Source organism: Euleptes europaea, chromosome 8 (assembly GCF_029931775.1).
Source record: "Euleptes europaea isolate rEulEur1 chromosome 8, rEulEur1.hap1, whole genome shotgun sequence".
In the NCBI taxonomy this organism is placed as follows: Eukaryota; Metazoa; Chordata; class Lepidosauria; order Squamata; family Sphaerodactylidae; genus Euleptes; species Euleptes europaea.
Window position 1 is genome coordinate 52,933,220 of NC_079319.1, and position 22,619 is coordinate 52,955,838.

General features: G+C 39.9%; 1 protein-coding gene across 3 annotated transcripts in view; it reads left to right on the forward strand.

Moving 5' to 3' along the window:
* Window positions 1-22,619, forward strand: part of ROCK1 (Rho associated coiled-coil containing protein kinase 1) — an 86,170-nt gene that overhangs the window by 39,298 nt on the left and 24,253 nt on the right. For all 3 annotated transcript variants that reach the window (XR_008933493.1, XM_056854878.1, XM_056854879.1), the window contains exons 12-25: window positions 539-627; window positions 1,711-1,759; window positions 2,565-2,700; window positions 3,275-3,366; window positions 3,571-3,817; window positions 5,429-5,535; window positions 8,016-8,166; window positions 9,544-9,704; window positions 10,405-10,589; window positions 11,756-11,825; window positions 14,616-14,710; window positions 15,833-15,998; window positions 18,602-18,695; window positions 21,095-21,183. Coding sequence is in view for 2 of the 3 variants with exons in the window: in XM_056854878.1 (XP_056710856.1) it covers window positions 539-627; window positions 1,711-1,759; window positions 2,565-2,700; window positions 3,275-3,366; window positions 3,571-3,817; window positions 5,429-5,535; window positions 8,016-8,166; window positions 9,544-9,704; window positions 10,405-10,589; window positions 11,756-11,825; window positions 14,616-14,710; window positions 15,833-15,998; window positions 18,602-18,695; window positions 21,095-21,183 (1,731 nt within the window). In the remaining variant the exon portion in view is untranslated. The remainder of the gene's footprint in view (window positions 1-538; window positions 628-1,710; window positions 1,760-2,564; window positions 2,701-3,274; window positions 3,367-3,570; window positions 3,818-5,428; window positions 5,536-8,015; window positions 8,167-9,543; window positions 9,705-10,404; window positions 10,590-11,755; window positions 11,826-14,615; window positions 14,711-15,832; window positions 15,999-18,601; window positions 18,696-21,094; window positions 21,184-22,619) is intronic.

Genomic DNA, 22,619 nt, shown 5'->3' on the forward strand with positions numbered 1-22,619 from the left:
AAGCCCTTAAGACATCAGGTGGCTGATGTAAAATAGATTATATATCACTGATACCAGTGATTTTTAACTTTTAAGCCACTCCTGCCCTCCCAGTATGCATCCTTATCATCTAACCCCCCCTTCTCGCTACTAGTAAATAAGATAGATTCAGCAATCTGATATTTATGTAGGTATTTGCATACATTCAATGAAATACTTGTGCCTGATAGCCATTAGTCAACTCCTTAATGTTAGGTTTGGTTTCTATTTGTTGCATGACTCATTTTTTTTTGAAGAAATCTGGGAGATAAATCTGGGATTTTACTCTCAGGGTAGTGTGAACCATATAAAACAACTCCCCTGTGCTAGCTGTCAGAAGCCATTGCAGGTAAAGCTGCCTAAAATTCTAAGATCCCAGACACTCCCCATTTGCTTAGAAGTTTTGAATACCTCTGCAGATTTGTAAATCAGCCCTGTTAAGAATTACTGACTTAGCCAGTCTTCTAAATTCCTGTAAAATTATCTCTCCTGTTTTATATTTTCTCCCTTATCTTTAAAGCTGGAATCACTCCAAAAAACTATCTATCAGCTTGAAGAACAGTTACATAATGAAATGCAATTGAAAGACGAAATGGAACAAAAATTCAGGTGACTCCCTACATTATGTTTTTTTCAAACCCATCCTCCCTACATTTAAGTAAATAAATATTTCAAGTTTCTAGGCAGGTGGGTTAGATTTTTCCCCAAGTCACGAGGTGCATACATATCATATATATGAGAGAGGGGATGGTTTGCACTTGAAGTGTCATCCTTCTTCCCAGCTGACACCCACAGTCTGCAGTCTTGCTAATGTAACTGTTGGTGGCCTGTGCCTTTTCACACTGTAGGTGGGGAATTGTTTGTGTGTATGCGTATTCAAATAACTTCTATGCATAAAATTTCCCTGTGTATAGAACTCTAGTGTGTCAGGGGGAAGGCTGGACCAGAACTTTCTCCCTAAAATGTTTGTTTTGTACACGTATGACTTCTGTGTGGGGGAACTGGTCTGCAGCCTGAAATGGTCTGATCTAGTAATAGATATCTTGCATGCAACTACTCATGTATCTTGCAGTACGTGCTAGCATATCTATTTTGCTTGCTGCTACTCCAAAAAAATACTGCTTTGGGGGGGGAAAGATCTCAAGGAAATCTTTTTATATCTGTTCTTTCACCAAAATTCCGGAGACAGTTCTTAATCTCATCAAAACTGAAAAGGTTTAGGAATGACTAGGATGACCAGTACAGTGCTTCAGTGGCATATATACTCTGTGCCGCCACTACCATGGGGGTTTGGTCATGTGGAACTGGAGTTGTAGTATTCTTGTTGTATAGCTGAGTTAAATTGGACTGTACATAAGAGCATAAGAAAATCCATGCTGGATCAGACCAAGGCCCACCAAGTCCAGAAGTCTGTTCACGCAGTCGCCAACCAGGGGCCTCCAGGAAGCCCACAAACAAGACGACTGCAGCAGCATCCTGCCTGTGTTCCATAGCACCTAATATGATAGGCATGCTTCTCTGATACTGGATAGATGGTAGCAGCATAGAGTTCTCGGGATATTGTAGGTCTTGACAGTATTGACCATGCTCTCAGGTCTTTGTCAATGTTTAACATTTAGTTTCATATGAGAGAAATACGGAACAGAAATATAAAATAAGAGCCAGTTGTAACATTATTTTATTTTTTTGTAGAACTTCAAATATTAAACTAGATAAGATAATGAAGGAATTAGATGAAGAGGTAAGTCAATTTCCCCAGAATCAATTTTATTTTAATGATTATTTTAAAATCTTAGATTTTGTATATGCACTGAATTTCATACTGAATTGCATATGAATGAACAGGGAACAGATAAGTTTATGTATGGCTCATTTTATTAGAATTTAGGAAAGAAAGAATTTTGGGAAAGTGGTGGTAGTCTGCAGAAGGTGCTCATTAAGGAATATTGGGTTTGCAGATGAGAAAGCAACTCTCTCTGTTGACAGACAATGTTAATATGGGAGTTTAGTTGTATCATAGGAAAGGTCTGTCTAATCCAGGGTTTTGTTTTTAACAAATGTTTCTTCTTTCTAGCATTTAATGTTCCACTAAAATAAAAATAAAATGAAAGTAGATACTTGAATATGAGCTATCATAGTTAATATCAGTTGTTTGAGCTATGGGGATGGATGAAAAACATACAGTGTGTGCTTTTGTGCTAAGATTCTTTGCATATTATTTTTTATAATGTTCTCTTTTTCAAGAAGCAAAATAGCATATTTGCTGTAGTTTAATAACCTGATTTTCCATCTAGCTAGTCTATTTCTTCCAGACCACTTTTTCCGCAGAGAATGTGACAAAGGAAAAGAGACCCAAGCATATGAAAGAGAAACTAGTCATTGTGTAATTCTTTTATTTAGATAATTCATATCAGTTTTAAAATATTTTAAATGTAGTATTTGTATTGCTATGTTTTTATTTAATTTTTGGTGATAGTTTTGTTCTCACCTATTGAAAACTAATTACTTTTCATATATGGAAAATTGGCAATGTTTACAATTTACAGGCAAGTCAAAGAAAAAGCTTGGAATCTACTGTCACTCAGGTTGAAAAAGAAAATATGCTGCTGCAACACAGAATAAGTGAATATCAGAGGAAGTCTGAACAAGAGAGTGAGAAACGACGGAATGTAGAAAATGAAGGTAAACTCTCTCCCTTGTAGATTAATATATTTCAATATCACTTTAGCATTGTAGCATCCCAGGACACTTTTTGGTTTTTGAAAAGTGTGAAATTGTTAGGAACGAGTTGGATTCACTGCAGTTGTCAGCAGCAGGAACACAGCTGTTCCCCCTTCCTTCCACAGTCCCTTCCAATTCCAGGAAAGTTGATTCCTAGGGTTGTGAGATCTGGTGGACTAACAGCCAGAAGTCATGGGGCTTCCATGAGGAGGAGGAAGGAGGCAAAATGGCCTCTTCTTTCTGCAGGTGCAGCTCTGCTGACCTCCTCTCCTCATTGCAGAACCATCCATGTGACCTTAATCCATGTCTTTCCTGGGGACTGCTGGGGGAGGAACACAGCAACAGTCCATCCTGCCAGTGCCTTCCGCTGACAGATAACAGGAACCAACATGATCTTTTCAGAGGTTTTACTGGAACTTTATGGTGTTGATATACCTCAATAGAGCTGATTTTTGTTCTAGCTGCGTAAAATATTATAAAATATATCTTCAAGAAAAAGAAATAGTCACATTTAATGGTTTTTCTTTTTATCTAGTATCAACGTTAAAAGATCAGTTGGAAGACTTAAGAAAAATAAGTCAGCATTCCCATATTACAAGTGAAAAGATAACACAGTTGCAGAAGCAAGTAAGTAATTTTGCATTACGCCATCCCCTCCCTCCCTCCCTCCCCCCCCTCTCTCTCATATATATCTCCTCCATACATCCCTCCATATATACACACATACACACACACAAAAGTTCAGGATAAATACAAAAGTAAAAGAGCTGAGTATGCTAAATATGTGTTCTCTTCCTTACTTTCTCCCCTAATTTATTTCTCTCCTAACAGCTAGAAGAAGCCAATGATTTATTAAGAACAGAATCTGATACTGCAGCAAGACTGAGAAAGAGTCATACAGAAATGAGCAAGTCAATGAGCCAGTTTGAAGCCCTAAACAGGGAACTGCAGGAGAGATGCAGAGTTCTAGAGACCACGAAGTTACAAGTGGAAAAGGATTATTACCAACTGCAAGCAGCCCTAGAAGTAGAACGGAGGGATAGGACTCATGGATCAGAAATTATTGGAGAGCTACAAGGTAATTGTTATATACTAGCATAACTTCTATTATTTGACCAGCCAAAATGATTCTGACAAATATATTGAAATTGTTAGAACTCTTGAAAATTTTCTGCTTCCTTTTGTAACAGCCAATTTTAAGCTGCCTTTTCATTTAAAACCTAAGCCTCTCACAGGGCATTTGATATGGTTTGCAGCAAAGGTATTGCAGAGGCACATTCTGGCCTCATGTTCAAGCCCCAAAAAGAAAGGAGGAAGGTGTGGTATTATCCATCTCATTGGCTGTACTATGTGTATACCTACAGAACATGGTGTGTAGCCTCTTACATGAACAACTAGACCTCATTGGGTTATCATGTATGGAGCCCTCCACCTCACACTGTGCTATGGACATGTGCATGTATCCCTAGCAGACCTTCTAACATGAAATATTGTTCAGGTTGCAGCTTCCCATTATATGCACTCTGGAGGATTTATTTACTTATTGGATTGCTAGGCCGCTATTCCCAACTACGTCGGGCTCAGAGCGGCTTACAACATTTGAATAATTAAAACAATCTTAGGATTTCAGTAAAATTGTCAGCAGTAATCAAATAAAATAAAACTGGCGCCTTCAGATATAGCAGCAGTAATAATACAACGGTAACAATGCCATTAATAAAATCATAACAGAAAGTACATACAGAAGTGGGGAGGAGGAGGAGGGGAGGCCAGCCTGTTGGAAACCGTCACCGTCCTCGAACGTATGCCTGGCAGAACATGTTAGTTTTACCGGCCCTGCAGAATTGCTTCAGGTTCCACATTGCTGAATGGCTGGAAGATGCCATAAACTGGACCACCAGTACCACCCCCAGCCATGAAAATGAGGTGCACTAAGCCCAATACTCCTGTTTTAGGAGCAAAAGAAATGTCTGACTAGTGCTTTAGATTTTCATCTTTAGGGAGGAAAAGTTATTGCCTAGAAAGCCTCCAGTGTAAACAGTTACAGATCTCTCCCTACAGTGATTTGGGGACTGTTTCACTTGGGAAGATTCAAGCATTTTATCCATAATTTATGAAAGTTCACTATGATATAGTTTGAGAACTCCCACTTGGGAGGAAATTCAGTGTAAGATGATACTTGGAAACAATTATACTATGCATGGAGTTTTCATTTTTATATTAGTCAGATATGTTTGTGACATATTAGTTTTCTTTAATTTTGAATTTACTTGCTGATTGGAAGCATGGCACAAATATTCTAAACATTGGTGTGGATCCTGTGGTGGATTACCATAGAGTTCCAGAGCATCAGCTGACATTGTTGTGTTGTGTGGCGTATTAGTTCTGCCCTGTCACTGTTCTCCCATCACAAGGGAGGATAGGAGGGTCTCCAACTGCTGCAAAAATGCCCTCCTGAAGTGGGAAGATGGCATGCCTAGGGTCCCTTGATTCCAAGACACACAATTTGGGGTGGAGAGGAACTGGAAGCTTCAGTAGGAGGGATTGCCAGGAAAATTCTCTTACACAATGCTAGATAAGATTCAAGCCATTCAGTAGCAAATGACCTCAAGTGTCTGCTTGGGTAGGCAGGTAACATATGTGGTTTTGGGATGAGACCTGTAACAGATAAATTTTTTAAAAAATTTAGCTCGGATTACATCTTTACAAGAAGAAATCAAAGGTGTAAAAAACAATCTTGAAAGAGTAGAAGATGAAAGAAAACAAGCACAGGACATGCTTAATCATTCTGAAAAGGTAAGGTGATTAATATCTTTGTTAGGTTTAATTCTTGGTTCTTAGAATATTATGGACTTGTATTTCATTAAGAATGTTTCCATATTTTAAGTACTATAGATGCAAGTCAGAATGCAGGTGATAGATAAAATAAGATGGTTTTATAGGATTTACATACTAAGGCTGCAGTCCTTAAGTGGGGGGCAAAGTTCCTTAGGAGCTGGCATGACCCTGTGCCAGCCTAAGTGCCTATTTAATAAGGGGGACTTAGGTCGTCATGGGTGGCATCTATGCCAGCGCCAGGATGCCATGCTGTGGCTCGGGTGCAGGCGCTGCCTCATGCCACAAGTCCCCACCGTGGAGTCTTGGGAGGCATTCTTGGGGCAGAGCTACCTTTAGGCAGCTTCCTAACCCCTTTTGCCCCGGGAATGCCCCTTCCTGCAGCAGCATAGCTATGACACCTTTTTTAGTGTTGTAGCCCTGTTGATGTCTATGGGGGCACTTTCCTATTTGTATTTTTAAAAGGAGTTAAATTACTTTTCAGCAGCAGGAAAGCCTCTGAGAAGGTGGCAGAGCAACTCCTGGTTTCCGTCACAACACACACACCCCTTAGGAATGGGCTGCCTGTCATAGTTGGTTATGCCGAAGTATTTGAATTTATGCTGATAAAGTCCAGTAGAAATAAGTTAAATGCACTGACACAAATCAGTTGTCTCTGCTTTTTATAGGGTTGTGCATCAGGCTGTTAGAAATGTTACAAATACTGTAATTAAAATATTTATTATTTGTTTAAACATTGCAGTCGCTGTTTTACATAGCATTATAAAAAAGCAGGTTATTACAAGGGAAGGGTCTGTGGTTCAGTGAAAGTGCTTTCCATGCAGAAGGTCCCCACTTCAATCCCTGACATCAGGTATGAGATGATGTGAAATACCTCTACCCGAGATCCTGAAGAACCACTGCCAGTCTGAGTACAGTACTGACCTTGATCTACCAATGGTCAGATTCTGTATGAGGTAGCTTCTTGTTTACAAGCTTTAAATTTTTTTCTTTTTGCCTCTAGAGGCCAGTCCAAAAATTTAAAAGCCAGACTCGCTTCTCAACTTTCAGAATTTGTATTTTAATTTGGCATTTTCTAATTATTTCTCTCACAAAACCTGATTCTAAGCTCATTGCGGTTTCTCATCATTTTATTAAAGCGATCACAGAAATGTTGATGTATATAAATAAATATAGGGATAAGCCTGGTTCTCATCATCACAACAAAAAGATAACTTTGAATCCTAGCCTAAATTTGCTCAAGTTTCACATAATACAATCATTATTTTTAAAAGCTCCATTTCATTGAATATTGGAACCAGTAAAGAAAGCAACCAGTTATGATCCAGCATAATTGAATAGTGTAATTTAAGTTTATATATAAACAAACAATGACAAGAACTTTGTGCATTTTTGTGTCCTACAGCAAGACATTCTGATTTGAAATGAGAAATAAGCTTTGGGGTAAAAAAGATTTTTCTTGGCCAATTACTCTTTTTATTACAGCCCCCTATTATCCCAAACATAGCATTTTGGGTGGTCAAAGGGGGGGGGACCCCTCCCTCCCTTTTCACCAGTGGAAAAACTGGTTAGATTCAACTCTTTGAACTGCTGGAACGACTAGTCAGAACAATGAAATTTCTGGGAGCTATGGCAACCTGATAGATGTGATTTGTTGAGCCATAGATTGCTACCTTAGGGATTCTATATTTAAATATTGACAGTGGGTGGAGCCAACAAAAGAAGAAAGGTTTTTATGAGGCAGAAATAATGAGATTTAGGTTTTGATTGAGGTATGAGGACCTGTGGATCAAGACAAAGTTTTCAATGGAAAACTTGTATTATGGGGAAAGATTTAATGAATGAAGAGCATTATGGGTGTTATGGGAGGGATTTAGGTTTTGGTTGAGGTATGAGGACCCGTGGATCAAGACAAAGTCTTCAATAAAAAACTTGTATTTTGGGGAGAGATTTAATGAATGAAGAGCATTATGGGTGTTATGGGAGGGATTTCCAGGAATAGGGGGTAGAAAGAAGAATAGGTGGGAGGATAATAAAGCTAGAGACTTTGGATGGTGAAAGATAGTAGAATTAGAGTGCATATACCAGAGGTAGATAACAGGAAACTAGGGTAGGGGAAGGCTCTGAAGAGTATAATGCATCTTGCATTCTTTGTAAAGAGTTTTTAACCATAAGCATTCACGGATTATATATCATGGATGTGATTGTTTAAGTGTACGCATGTTTGACTTTAATGAAATTATTTTACCCAAGCATAATAAATGATTATCATGGTATAGCTTTTACCATAAACCAATAAATTTGCAGTAAGAAAAAATGTAGATGGGGGAGGGGGTTGATGGGACAAAAGCCCTTGAGAAGGGTCATGAAACTCAAACGTTTGTAAGATTTAATATGTAACTTATTTTAATTTAACTTTGATTTGTCAAATTGCCTTACAGGAGAAGAATAATTTAGAAATAGATCTAAACTACAAACTCAAGATGTTACAGCACCATTTAGATCAAGAAATAAATGAGCATAACATAGATAAAGCTCGGTTGACTGATAAACATCAGTCAATAGAAGAGGCCAAGTCAGTTGCAATGTGTGGTAGGTACTTACAACTTTGGGTACAGCATAAAAAAACTGTTAGTGTATATATTTTTTCATTTCCATAACAATAGATTGCAATTCAGTTACGTAAAGAAGGAATGCTAGGTAAATGTTACTAAATGTGAGTATACAGAGGGCAGAAATTGGTCCCTTTTGCATGGGAAAATGTCCTCTCTTTGATCAATGAGCCATTTTTCCATTAGGCTCTAGTTGTTTTACTTTTAAAAACTGCTATCAGTAAAGGTACTGAATTGTAAAACTACTTCTTGCTAACTCAGTAAGTTTGTGCAAGGGATCTTTGACATCCCACTTTTAAAAAATTAGAGGAAAAAATACAAAAAAACCCATAAGATAGTAGCTTTATTGGATAAGACATTTGGAAAGTAAAAATAATTTATCTTCCAATCACCTATGCTCTGAGGGTTGTGGGCCCTTCAAGAACAATGTTTGCAGTTCTGAAACGTTAGAACAAGAAGAAGAAATTGGTAGAAATCTTCATATACCTACCTATGTGAGCATTTGTTCTTTTTATGTGGGTGCGCAAATGTCGTCTTCTTGCTGGAATGTCCATGCTTCATCCCACATAGTTCTTTAGGTTCTCCAACCCTCAAGTACTTTAGTGGGGATGAAACAGGCTGCACTGTGAGGTGGATTCCTCATGGATCTAATCCTTCCTGCAACTGAACTGAGTCCATTTAGAATCCCAAATGCTTCACTTCTTAAAATTTATTAAAACCCCTGAGTATAGCGATATAATGCTGTTAATAAAGTGTACAGTGAACTTCATGAAATATTGGCGATTCCGTTAAGTAGCATCCCATTTTTTCAGTGTAGTGCACTCAGATGATCAAATGCTTGGCGACTCCCCACAAATTGTGCATAATAGCGGTTGAGTTATTGAAATATTTCTTTTTCTTGTTCACTGCTATGTTAGTTTATATACTGCCTTTCAACTAAAAGTCCCCAAGGCGGTTTACAAAACAGTGAAGTATAACAGGATCAATAACAACTATTTTATTGTTCATTTCTTGATGAGTTGGGGGCATTGTGGAGGAGGAGATTCTGCCAGGCCATGTTTTAGCAATTATATGCTTATTACCTCAGTATGGATATTGTTTTGGGTCAGTACTACATGGAAATATAGTTTGTGTGTGTTCTGGTAAATTTTGGTTCATTCTATGGATGTATGGATGTATAATACTAAATATTTCATTTCAGTTAATTGTTTAACTACATGGTAAAACCTTTAGATAGCGTAGAACATCTGTTAGGTACTTCTAAGAAATTGAATACTCTGTGCCAAATAATATGCAGAGAATAACACACACTGATTTTGCCATTTTAAAAGATGTGCTAACTTTGGTTCTTATTTAGAAATAGAAAAAAAGGTAAAAGAAGAAAGAGCAGCAAGAGAGAGAGCAGAAAATCGAATTGTTCAAATTGAAAAACAGTGTTCCATGCTTGACTTTGATTTGAAGCAATCTCACCAGAAGTTGGAACACATTTGTGAGCAAAAAGAGAGGCTAGAAGATGAGGTAACTGTTTACTTTCTATTCCAAAGTGAATGTTAAGGAGAAATTAACATTTCTTGAAGCTAAAAAAAACTTCCACCTTTTGACTTTAACCAAATCTTGGTCTCTGGGGGTGGGGAGGGGAGAATAAATTTAATATGGCAACCTAAAAAGCTTCCCAGTGATTTCCTTGGTTCCTGCAATTTGATTTTTGGTTGATATATATGCACAATTCAGAGTTATCGAAACTGAACGCCAAAAAGTCCTGTCATCAAACCTCTTGGGCCCTTTTTGCTGCATTGTGAGGAACTGCATGGGGGGAATCAAATGTTAGAACTGGGAAAAATTGTTTGCTTGATAAGAAATGTCTACACATTGACATGTATTCTGTTCCACATAAAAATATAACACAACTAACTCCACATGCCAAGAAGGGCTTGGGAAGTATAGATTAGAAAAAACAAGAACAAAACAGGAAAACTTGTAGTAGTTGGTGAATGGATTTTGAAATTGGAAAGACTTTCAAAAGTTAAAGATAGGCGTAGACATTCCCCACTACTTAAAATCAACACTCTCCATAAGTATAAGTAACTCCTTGGGTCCTGGCCACTATTTTCTGGAAGGTATGCTGTTTCACAGCCTAATATAAAAATAGTGGTATTGTATATTAATTATTATTGTTGTTTGAAGTCTAAAAACCTATTTTTCCCTAAAATGCGGTTAGGTTAAAAATCTTGCACTTCAGCTGGAAAATGAAATAAATAAGAGGGTGATGACACAGAATGAACTAAAGATGCATGCTATAGAAGCAGACAACTTGAAAGGTTCTGAGAAGCAGCTAAAACAGGAGATCAACACATTGTTAGAAGCAAAGAGATTAGCCGAATTTGAGTTGGCTCAGCTGGCTAAGTAAGTAATGAAACAATTTAAAAGCAATTGTATCAGCACACCAGCTACGAAGACTAGTTGGTGTTTCTTTCTGTCTTTATTTCAGTGTATGAATGTTTTTGTTCAGTCATATGTATTTGAGCACTCTGAAGCCTCATTCTTATGCACTCTGATGGGGAGGGGCTGGTTCGAGAGTATCTGGCACAAAAGCAGTTTTTCCTTGAAGATTCGTTGCCAGAGTTAACAGCCACTTCTTGCTGCCAAGTTTTTTTTTAATTGGGCTAATCAGAATAAAACAGTTTCCAATTTGAGACTTCCACTAATCTTCAATTTTCATAGAAAGCTTGTTAGAACTTCAAAGCAGAGCTACGCATTGTGTTGTATGCAGTCATGGGACCTGTAATTTAAACAGGCAGACTGCTTCGAGGAGGAGGAGCTATCTGATTCATTCTCTTGTGCCCTTTGCTTGCCAAAAATCAGCACCCCTAGGCTGTTTTTAACTCCTGAGGAACATTTGAGTACCCAAATTTGTCCTGGCATGGGGTGAAAGCCCTTTGAAGGTGGTGGTTTTACAAAAAACAAAACAAAAGGTATAAGTAGAAGCAGTTAAACAGCTATTTAACTATAATAGCTATTTAATAGCTATTTCTCCCCCTGCAGTTACCTGCCCTTTAAATAATAACCCCTGTGGTTATTGTTGCCAGGAGGTTTTTTTTAAATAGACCGCAGTCAACAAAGTACATGTATGTGTAGTTTTTTACACCTTGCACTCACATCCCTGTTCAACTTTATTGCCTGACATATGAAGATTCACAGTTAAATGTGTCAACTCACTCTATTAAAAACTTATTTAAACTGATTTTAGGGGATTTGAAGACTGTGTCTGAAATGGCGGTCAGAGATAGGGGGAAGAGTGTAGGGACAGAAAAGTGGAAAGAGAGAAATGGGGCAAACATAAGACCATAAGAGTTCCATGCTGGTTCAGCTCAGGGCTCCATCTACTGTTTCCTATACTGGCCAACCAGTTGCACTAGAAGGCCAACAGGGCACTGAGGCCAAGGCCATTCCCTGTTGTAGCCTCCTATCTTTGCTATTCAGAGGTTTACTGTGAAGAGGAGGATCTGTGTGATGGAATAACGTTTAGTTTCAAATAAATTCACTTGTTTTATTTTCTCTCTCTCTCAAAGGCAGTATAGAGGCAATGAAGGTCAGATGCGTGAACTACAAGATCAACTAGAAGCTGAGCAGTATTTTTCTGTAAGCTGCTTCTTGTATATGACACAAGCCATTTTTAAAATTATGGTGCTAGCATGCAAATAATGGATAAACCTAACAGGCTTCAAAGCCAAATGAATGCATGTTCATTCCAGAAAGATAATGTCCCTGATAACCGTCATGACAGGACAGCACTCAGTACACCATTATCCTCTCAAATAAGTTTTTGCATCTCTATGTTGGTTTCTGCCCTGACCTGAATGGCTAGCCTGATCTCATTAGATCTCAGAAGCTAAGAATGGTTGGTCCTGGCTAGCATTTGGTTGCAAGACCACCAAGGAAAACCAGGGTTCCTATGCAGAGGAAGGACATGGCAAACCACTTCTGTTAGTTTCTTGCTTTGAACACTCTACTGGGTTGCCATAAACCATCTGTGACTTGATGGCACTTTATACACACTCTCACACACAAGCAAACAAACGTTGGTTTCCATTGGAAGCCTGTCTTGTTAAACCTATCCCATCAAAGCTGGACAAAAGGGATAATAATGCTTCCCAAGTCTGCCTTCTTGCTCCTTGTAACTCTTCATTGTTGGGAATGTGAGATCCTGATCGCGGCCATGCCTGGTGGTTATCAATAGCTTGTAGATGAAACTACTTGTCATAAAAGAGAGCCTGCCAGAAGAAACCTTCTGTGCAGTATTGAGGTATCTGGTGGCAGGCCCCTGGGGAGGATGAAAAGGGGGAGTCCATGGACGGGAGAAAAAGTAAGAAATGGAAGAATCATTAAGACAAGAAAGAACGGTTGAATTGGATTTCTGGGACATGCTGTTTATATACTGGCTGAGTCATCATTTTTCTTACATGGTCTGGTTTCTTTTCTTGAGCATTTCTGTCTTTCTGTTTTGCTGCTCCCACTCATTGTTTGGAACTCCCAGAGTGGGAGGGGCTATGCTGTCTGACTCTCTTAGGTGTAGATTGTAGCAGTTTGCCTGGCTTGCTTGGTCATGCCACCACAAAAAAAGGAAAAATGCCCAACCAAAAAAGATATGGTAAACCAAAAAAGGTTGAGAACACAAAAAACAGCAAAAATGAATAAATGAACAAATTCAATTATGTGCATTAAGCATAACTGCAGTAATTTAATATAAGAAAAATCCAAAACAGGAAACAATTGTGCATGTAAATTAAAACAACACACATTGCCAAATACAATAAAATGTTCAAATATTTCCACATCTGCAAATTTGGTATTAGCACAGTGAGACACTCACATATGTATATTGATGTTGTTATTTGCTCCAGAGAAACCCAGATGTGGAAATATTTGGAGACTGGTTTTATATAAGGAGTATTGAATTCACTCCAAGAAATGAAGTTGGTTATCTTGCTGGTTCTTGTGATTTGTCATGTCTTTTACAGTGTGAGTTAGATATGATAATGGTAATTATGGTCATAAGCCACTGATGAAGGCTTTCTGCCGAAATGCACTTGATGTTTTGTTTTATTGTGTATGGCAGTGTGTGCCTCTTCACAAAGGTGTCCAGGTGCAGTTGAAAGAGTTCAGCTGTATCTAAAAGACTCCTATTTCTTTTGGTATGGTGTCATGGGTAATAACTCTGCGTTATATTGGCTATTTTAGGAGACAGAGGCTACTCGCTTACCTCAATGTCATTGTTGCAGATGGCCTCCTTGCCTTCTCTTTCTGCTTGGTTGCTGTTGCTGCTGTTGTTATTCCCTCTGCCATAATCTTTGGGGATCTGAGCCAGGTGAAGGCAAATATTAAGTTAGTTTTATCCTGGATAAGGGCCTTTTTATCCTCGGGCAATGGTCTACGTAAACACAGTTTTCATTCCAGTCTGAATTCTCCCCCACCCTCTGCTGCCAGTTATTACCGTATTTTTCGCTCCATTAGACGCACCGGACCATAAGAGGCCTCCCCCAGCTGGCCATCGGGGCGGGGAACGCTGGCTCGCGTTGTTCTGGCGCGCCCAGCCGCTCTGTGCGCCCCACCGCCTCCCAGCTGGCCTTCGGGGCGGGGAATGCCGGCTCGCGTCGTTCTGGCGCGCCCAGCCGCTCTGTGCGCCCCACCGCCTCCCAGCTGGCCTTCGGGGCGGGGAACGTCGGCTCGCGTCGTTCTGGCGCGCCCAGCTGCTCTGTGCGCCCCCCGCCTCCCAGCTGGCCATCGGGGCGGGGAACACCGGCTTGCGTCGTTCTGGCGGGCGGGGCGCACAGAGCTGGGCGCACCAGAACGACACAAGCCGGTGTTCTCTGCCCCGAAGGCCAGCTGGGAGGCGGGCGGGCCCGCTCTGTGCGCCCCCCCCGCCTCCCAGCTGGCTGTCGGGGCGGGGAACGCCAGCTCGCGTTGTTCTGGTGCGCCCAGCCGGCTCTGTGCGCCCCGCCCACCTTCCTTCCAAGCTAGAATGTGCATCTTATGGACTGGGCTAGGGTCCATAAAACGCACATTCACTCTATAAGACGCACCCACATTTCCCCTCATTTTTGAGGAGGAAAAAAGTGCGTCTTATGGAGCGAAAAATACGGTACCTGGACAGCCAGATGGACAATGCTGCATACTGGCCATATCCAGTGGGAAATTGAATGGTATGTTTATCCATGTAATTGCTATTATAACTACTTATCTTTTTCTTCTCCCCTGCACCATGCACAAGTAAGGCAAAGAGTAGTCTTTTGGTTTAAAAAATACAGTGCAAATCCCACAACCCCTAGCATAGCCTTTTTGATAGTTAAAGGGGACTAACATCTGGATGGATCCAACAAAACCTACATTTAAGCTTGGTATGATAACTTTTCCCCTCCATTTCATTTGCAGACACTTTACAAAACTCAGGTTAAAGAACTTAAAGAAGAAATTGAGGAAAGGAATAAAGAAACACAGAAAAAAACACATGAATTACAAAATGAAAAGTAAGACAATTTTATGAGCATGATCCTGCCAAAGTTAAGAAATGTTAAGGCCTGGTTGATTAAACTGGAGGTTGGGCACTTGGTTTGGTCTCATTCTTTCTCTGTCTCTCTCTTTGAAAGTAGTGGGCCTTAAATTGTATAATATTGAGTTTCTATCTTATATTTTTAGAAGAATAACAACTTAAGGTCCTTAAATTACAAAAAAAAAAAAAAGTTTCACCTCCCATTAGAGATGGGGAATTCTCAAACAGTCAGCAAGAACAAGACATTGTGTAATACTTTGTAATATCATGAATTCCTATCCTGAAAAATCAGACTGATAGTCTAAAATGAGTCTGTAAGACAGAACAATATCAGACATGAGAAATCAAGTTTTTAATGAGATGCTCAATATATAGACGACCGAGATAGGCAGTAAAGAAAATGGACCCAACAGTATTCCCAACAGGAATAGCTTCTATTCCACAAAGCTGAAAAAGATAGGCGAGAGAGGGAGGGGGAGGGGGAGGGGGGGAGAGAGGGAGGGAAAGAGGGAGAGAGAGAATAGTAAAATGTCATATGTGGTAGATAGTTGTCCTGGTTCTGATTCTTTGAAAACAAATTCTTTATTCCTGCATTCCAAAGCTGCATCCACACATCACTGAGTATATGTGTGCTGTTGTTAACACTATGCCAATCATTTGCAACTGGATTTATTTGTGTGTGTGTGTGTGTGTGTGTGTGTGTGGGTGGGTGGGTGGAGCAGGCAGTCCAGTTGCAAATGATTCCCATACTGCAACAAGATTTATTCAATGATGTGATAATTCGTCTCAAGTAGAACAGAGCAACATATTCTACCATATTTTCCTTATATGGGTACATGTTTACATTCTGAAAGTAAATCATTGGTATAAGTATATAAAGATTTAAAAATTTACATTGGAAAAGATGTCACAACTTCAGAATCAACTTTCTCATTCGCATTTGTAAGTTCAGGCTCTTTAAAATTTAATAGTATGTTTCTGGATCAGGGAAGTTTTTCTTTGTAAAACTGATTAATTAAAACGACACAATAGAATTCTATTTAATTTTTAAAAGACAAAGTCATGTTGTATGAGAAAAAGTATTGGCTGTTTGTTGTAGAGAAACACTTGCTGCCCAGCTGGATCTGGCTGAAACAAAAGCTGAGTCTGAGCAGTTGGCCCGAGCCCTCCTCGAAGAACAATATTTTGAACTTACTCAGGAGAGCAAGAAAGCAGCATCACGAAATAGACAAGAAATTAGTGATAGAGACAATATTGTAAGCCGGGTAAGTTACCCCGTGATAATGAAGTGTCTTCTAAATATGTTTATCCTGATGTGAGTATGAGACTTGCCGACCTTGTATTTTACACAATTTAGTAGTATTTCATAATATTATTCCATATATTAATGTGTTGCTCTGATTGTCTGTATAGATTCCTTTTAAGCGTAAGAATCCGTAATTATTTTAGTTGAAGGACTTGTTCTGTGCTCACATAGAAATGCACATAAAAATTGCCCCATTCGATGAAATGATAGGAGAAATAATTCCAGTTAGAGGAGTACCATACATATGTCAAAACTCTTTTTTCTAGGACAGAATGCTGGATTGGTGTCATTCTTTTTAAACATCGCTTGCTGATTGAACAAAGCATTAGGTTGTGTGTGGAGGGCTTTCCCCTATAATTTGCATTCTTCACATAGTCAGCCCAGAGTATGCCTAATACAGGAACATCTGGAGCATCTAGTCGAAAGTTAAAAGATAAAAAGTGTGGGACAAGTGAAGAGGTATTGGCCACATACTTCCATTTACTGCTTTTTGGTCTCTGTGCATCATACTAATGGGCTTTATGCCTGCACTGAGCTACAGCTTGGAAACTTCTAGAACTAGCTTTTAGGCACAGAGAACCTCATCCCCTCAGAGACTCACTTTGGACTGTGCATGCCTGTGGAGGAGAAATTGCACCATGATGATGTGGTGGCATCAGTTTAAACCTTCTCTCTGAGAATATTCTCCATGTACCTAGCTGTAGTTCACTTCTGTAGTTGTAGGTCATTTGTTTTCACATTTTTATAGCTTGTCCTCAGCCATGGCAATTAGGCATCTATGGTACAGAAGACTTCTTCATAATGCTGCCAGTGGTGTGGAGGGAAAAGCTGCCTTTGTTGGACAGCCACGGTCATTGTCTCCTCTGTCTTGGGGAACAACATAAAGTGAGAACTCCTGTACCCATTGCCAGAAATTTGTTAAATAGTCACACAGGAGCATTGCCTCTCATTTGTAGGCTACCGTGTGGGAAATTGCCCTCATGGCTTCTGAAGAAATGGGAAATATAGCTGCTATGTTGAAGACTGTACCCATTTCATTTGACTCTTGACAGTCTTGTGATAGAGACTCTGTCTCAATGCCTTCCTTGATGTGGGCCAGATTGTACCTCGTAAGGTGCCTCAGAAAGGATCAATCCCAATGACCAACCAAGGTGAGGAAGTTAAAACATCATAGGTGGACAGCCCAGTTGTCATCTCCTCCTTCTGTGCCAAGAGCCTTGATTCCAGTACTTTCCACCACTCCACTGCTTCTACTACTCCACCAATCTCCAACCCAGACGTAGAGGCTCTGTCTGCAAGAATTTTTCCAGGTTTTTCACCAGTGCACCAATCCTCACCAATACCCATCGCCATAGTGTTAGATGGACCTATTGAGGCCATCTCACACTTTGGTTCCAGTGGCTTACTCTCTCTGGTATTGGTTGTCGCCTTCATCTTGCCATGAGTAAGAAGTAATTCAGATCCTCTCCTCCTGACTTTTGGTCCTAGTCTTGGTGATGCAAATCCCTGGTCAGGGACTCCTATGCAAGTCATCTCTCAAGATACCATTCCATATGCTGGGGTTGTTGGTCTGGGTCTAGCTGCACACCCACAGGAGTTGCAATATGTCTTGGCCAGATTTTGGGTTTCACCAGAATTATTACTGGGAACTGATTGGCCATGCTACAGTTCATATGGTTAGAACCCACCATATTATTTGAGCCACTGTGTCTCCTTTTGTGGATTTTTGATACCCCATCCATATTCAGGTACCCGTGTTCTAGTGCTGCAGTCTTCAGCAACGGTACCAAATCCTCTTCAGACAAGCTCACTTCCTTTGGAAACCTTGTCACTTTCATTGCCACTTCTGATAGTTTAGAGTCTGGTTGTGGAACTCCCGCCTCCATTCCCCATTAACGCAGTCCCCTGCCCATTTTCCATTGCTTCCTACTCCTTCCAATGCCTACCTAGTGAATTGGTCTGCCACCAATGCTGTCTGCCATTCAACATGCTTCTTCATGTTCTGGTCAGGATCCCCTGGCCTCTATCCCTTCGAAGCAGCAGGGAAGAACTCTTCTTCCTCTGATTCTGATGACCCTGAAAATGCTTCAGACTTGCCACCATCAATTTAGTTTATGACCTCTAGCCTCTCTCCCAGTGGATGATATTAGATTGCTTTTGAGAACCGTACTGTTATAACGCATGTTCTTGGGTCATCATTCAACTCATTAACAAGCCTTTTAAGTCACTAACCACCTGTGACTTGTTTTTCCTTACCTTTAAGTGGCATTTTTGGCTTCTATCTCTTCAGTAAGGAGGGCTAGTAGACTTTGTGCTTTATGGTCCAACCTGCATGTAGTTCCGTGAAGGTAGAGTAGTCCTCTTTTGGGGAAAGTGTGCAAATTATAGCTGTGCCCATCAACGTGAATGCACAGATGACTACTTGAAGAACAACAGTTACAGGTAAACACCATTTTTTCCCTTGTTCTGTACTTCAAAGGAAACATTGTGCAAATCTTGCACTCAAGTTTCAGATTCATATTTCAATATCTAACACAAATACTTTGTCCTTTCTTTGCTTAGCTTGAAGAAACAAACAATACACTAACTAAAGATGTTGCATTTCTAACCAAAGAAAATGCTGAACTCAAAGAAAAAATAAAGAAAGTGGAAGAAGGTATGCCATGTTTTTAGTTTTGATGGATTTATTAAATATGAGTTCAGCAAATATAATGAAGCCTTTAAAATAGTTTACCTTTACACATTCTTCAGTGGATTTATTTATTTATTTAAAACATTTCTATGCTGCCTTTCCACCTAGATAGGACTCCCAAAGCAGCAATCCTATTCCAGATACACATAATATTTTTAGGAGCTGCTTTGTTAACAGTGCTTGATGTTCCAAGGCTGAAAAAATTATTGACACATTTTAAATGTTTCGATGGTTCTATTAGAACCATTGTGAGTGAAAAGCAGGCAGACAAAGTAATTAGAGTTTGAGTCATAGATGCAGTGTGTTGGGCCAACTGAATGCCACTATTACAACAAACTGGTGGACATGAACATGGTTGGTTGTTCATTCACCTTGCTCTTCCACCTACCCCTTGTGCACAGAGCATGATTCAGGCTCCTAGGTATGAGAAGCCTTGAAAAAAACTCCAGTTCTCCATAATGTCTGAATTCTGTGTGAATTGGACTTTGCTTGCCTTCCACGCTCCAGAATTCTGAACTGGAATTAACTGCAAGTTTAAAGTCGCAGGGGTGGGGGGTGGGCTAAAAAAGCTTCAATTCACCAGGTGTCTGCATTCAGACGTCATGAGGAATTAGAATTCCTCTCCCCCCCCCCAATATTTATTGAACTTGGGAACCTTGATTGCACTTTGTTTGTGAAAGGTGAGAGGAAGTGATAGGTAGCTTTTGCAACCACAACAAAGTGCATTTGTAATAGTTGCAGCAGCAAATGTCAAGTTTAATTAAAGGTTTTCATGACATCTGATTGTGCCCATTCTTTTTGTTGAATAAGAGAAATAGTTAAACAATATCCCTTTAATGTTTTTTCATTTTAAAAACATGTTGCATTACGGGATTTCTGAGTTTTCACAGTAAAATGGGGTTTCTGAGTTTCCACAATAAAACCGAAAAATAAGATGGATGAGGGCTAACAAGCTGAAACTTAATCCTGATGAAATGGAGGTGCTGCTGGTGGGAGGAAGGTATAAATCAGGAACTGGGATGTCTTCTGTTCTGGATAGGTGTGCACTTTCCCTAATGAAGCAGGTTTGTAGCTTGGGGGTGCTGCTGGATGTGGGCCTCTTGTTGGATAAACAGGTAGCAGTGGTGCCTAGCGGCATCTTTAACCAACTTCAGCTGGTGAGCCTTGTGTGTGTGTGTTAAGTGCCGTCAAGTCGCTTCCGACTCATGGCGACCCTGTGAATGAAAGTCCTCCAAAATGTCCTATCTTTGACAGCCTTGCTCAGATCTTGCAAATTGAAGGCTGTGGCTTCCTTTATTGAGTCAATCCATCTCTTGTTGGGTCTTCCTCTTTTCCTGCTGCCCTCAACTTTTCCTATCATGACGGTCTTTTCCAGTGACTCTTGTCGTCTCATGACGTGACCAAAATACGACAGCCTCAGTTTAGTCATTTTAGCTTCTAGGGTCAGCTTCTAGGGTGAGCCTTACTGGGCAGGAAAGAGCTTGCCACTGTGTTGCATACAATGCTAACATCTAGATTAGATTACTGCAGAGCTCTGTCTGTGAGGCTGCCCTTGCAGACTGTCCAGAAGCTACATCTGGTAGAATGCCGACTGGAGTGGGTCATAGGGACAGTCTTGTTCCATCGACACTGGCCTCCAAGTTTGCTTCCTGTCCCAATTTAAGGTGCTGATTTTTAAAGCCCTGTACAGCTTGGGGCCAGCATACCTCAAGGACCCCTTACTCCCATATGAACCTACCTGACTGGATATCTCTAGAAGGCCCTGCTTTGGGCCTCTTGAGGCTAGGTGGGTGGTAACCTGACAAAAGGCATTCTGGAAACTTTGGAACTCTCTCCCCCGTGAAATTCCTCTGACTCCCTCTGTCATTTTCTTTGGTGCTCCCTCACTAACTCCTATTAATCCTTCTGCTTATTTGTTTGTTTGTATGCATTTATATGTTTAATTGTTTTAAATATTTTATATTTTAAATGCTTTTAAATACTTTAAAATGTATTTTAAATGCTTTTAAATGTTTGAAATAGTTTAATGTTAACTGCCTTGGGGACCCTGAATTGGGTGGAAAGGGGACATAGAAATTTTTTTTAATCAACACCTGTGAAAAATTATTCAAACGCCTAGAAAGAATAATCGTATTTTGTTGTTCGGTTCATAAGTCATACCAGCCCATGGTTTGTCCTAACACCGGTTTAGAGCCGATCCCCAGGTCCCACTTGGAGGCTGGCATCCCTAGTGTAATAGTATAATCAGTACATTAGTTTAGTCCTGTTCACATGTTACAGTGAAATATTTGAGAGGAGAGGAAAGGAGAAATTACACAAGGTGCAATTGATCTGATGTCATAAAATGCCTAATATTTTAACAGACTATAAACTAAAGAAAGAGGAGGAAGTCAACAGCATTAAAATGCAGTATGAAAAGAACCTGAACACTGAAAGGACCCTTAAAACACAGGTATTTCTTTTCATTTTCATACTACACTGATGTTCACAATTATGCACCATTGCTTCTTTGTTTGTAGCAATGTTAATAAGTTTAAGGTGATGCACATTGGAACAAAAAATCCCATCTTTAGGTATAGGCTAATGGGGTCTGAACTTGCTGAGACTGAGAAGGGAAAAGATCTTTGAGTTGTAGTAGATAATGAAGGTGTCAACCCAGTGTGCTGCTGCGGTGAAAAAGGCAAACTCTATGTTAGGGATTATTAGGAAAGGAATAAAAAATAAAATGGCTGATATTATAATGCCTGTGTAGATCTATGGTGCAGCCTCATTTAGACTACTGTGTGCAGTTCTGGTCACCATATCTCAAAAAGGACATTACAGAGCTGGAAAAAGTACAGAAAAGGGCAATACAGATGATTCGGGGGTTGAGCACCTTCCCTATGAGAAAAGGCAGAAGAGTGTGGGACTTTTCAGTTTAGAAAAGAGACGACTAAGGGGGGACATGATAGAGGTATATAAAATTATGCAGGGGGTGGAGAGAGTTGACAAAGAGAACTTTTCCTCACTCTCCCAAAATACCAAAACTCAAAGCTGATGAACAGTAGATTCAGGATGGACAAAAGGAAATATTCTTTACACAGGAAGTATTTAAAATGTGGAATTTGCTTTCAGAGGATGCTGTGATGGTTACAGGCATAGTCAGCTTTAAAAGGGAGATTAGATAGACAGACCTTTCCTCCATGAATCTATCAGTGGTTACTAGTCACGATGACTAAAGGGAACCTCCACGTTCAGAGATAGTCAATCTCTGAACACCAGTACCAGGGGGCAACATCAGGGAAAGGTCTCAGCCTCTGTGCCCCCTGTTGTTGGGCATCCAGAGGAACTGGTTGGCTGGTGTGTGAGACAGGATGCTGGATTAGATGGAGCACTGGTTTGATCCTGCAGGGCTCTTTTTATGTTCTTATCATGTTCTGTTTAGAATCCTATTCTTACTAGGACTATTTCAGTAGCAACAGCTGCTGTTGTGGTCTGTGTAATTCTTTAAATGCTCCTATTTTATGGAATTTTGGCTGGCTATGTACTATGGTAGTTACTGTGTTGGGCTAGGTCTGGTAGGATCTGAGTTCAAATATGCACTTGGCCAAGAAGTTATTTGGGTGACCCTGGACCAGTTACTGTTTCTCAGCTGAGCTTTCCTCATAGGGTAAAATTGGGGGAAGGGAGGAAGGACTCATGCATTGCATGGAAGGAGGACAGAATTAAAAAAAATTAGTCCAAAATATTTTTAACAGTTAAAGTAATTTTCAATTAAGGTACTGTGTAAAACACAGAAAAAACTAAAATACCGGTACTCATTTTCTACTTTGCTACCAATAGAACAAAAAGGCAATATTCACTAAGGTAATAGATTATCTGCTTATCTGAATTGTGAAAAATGATTCT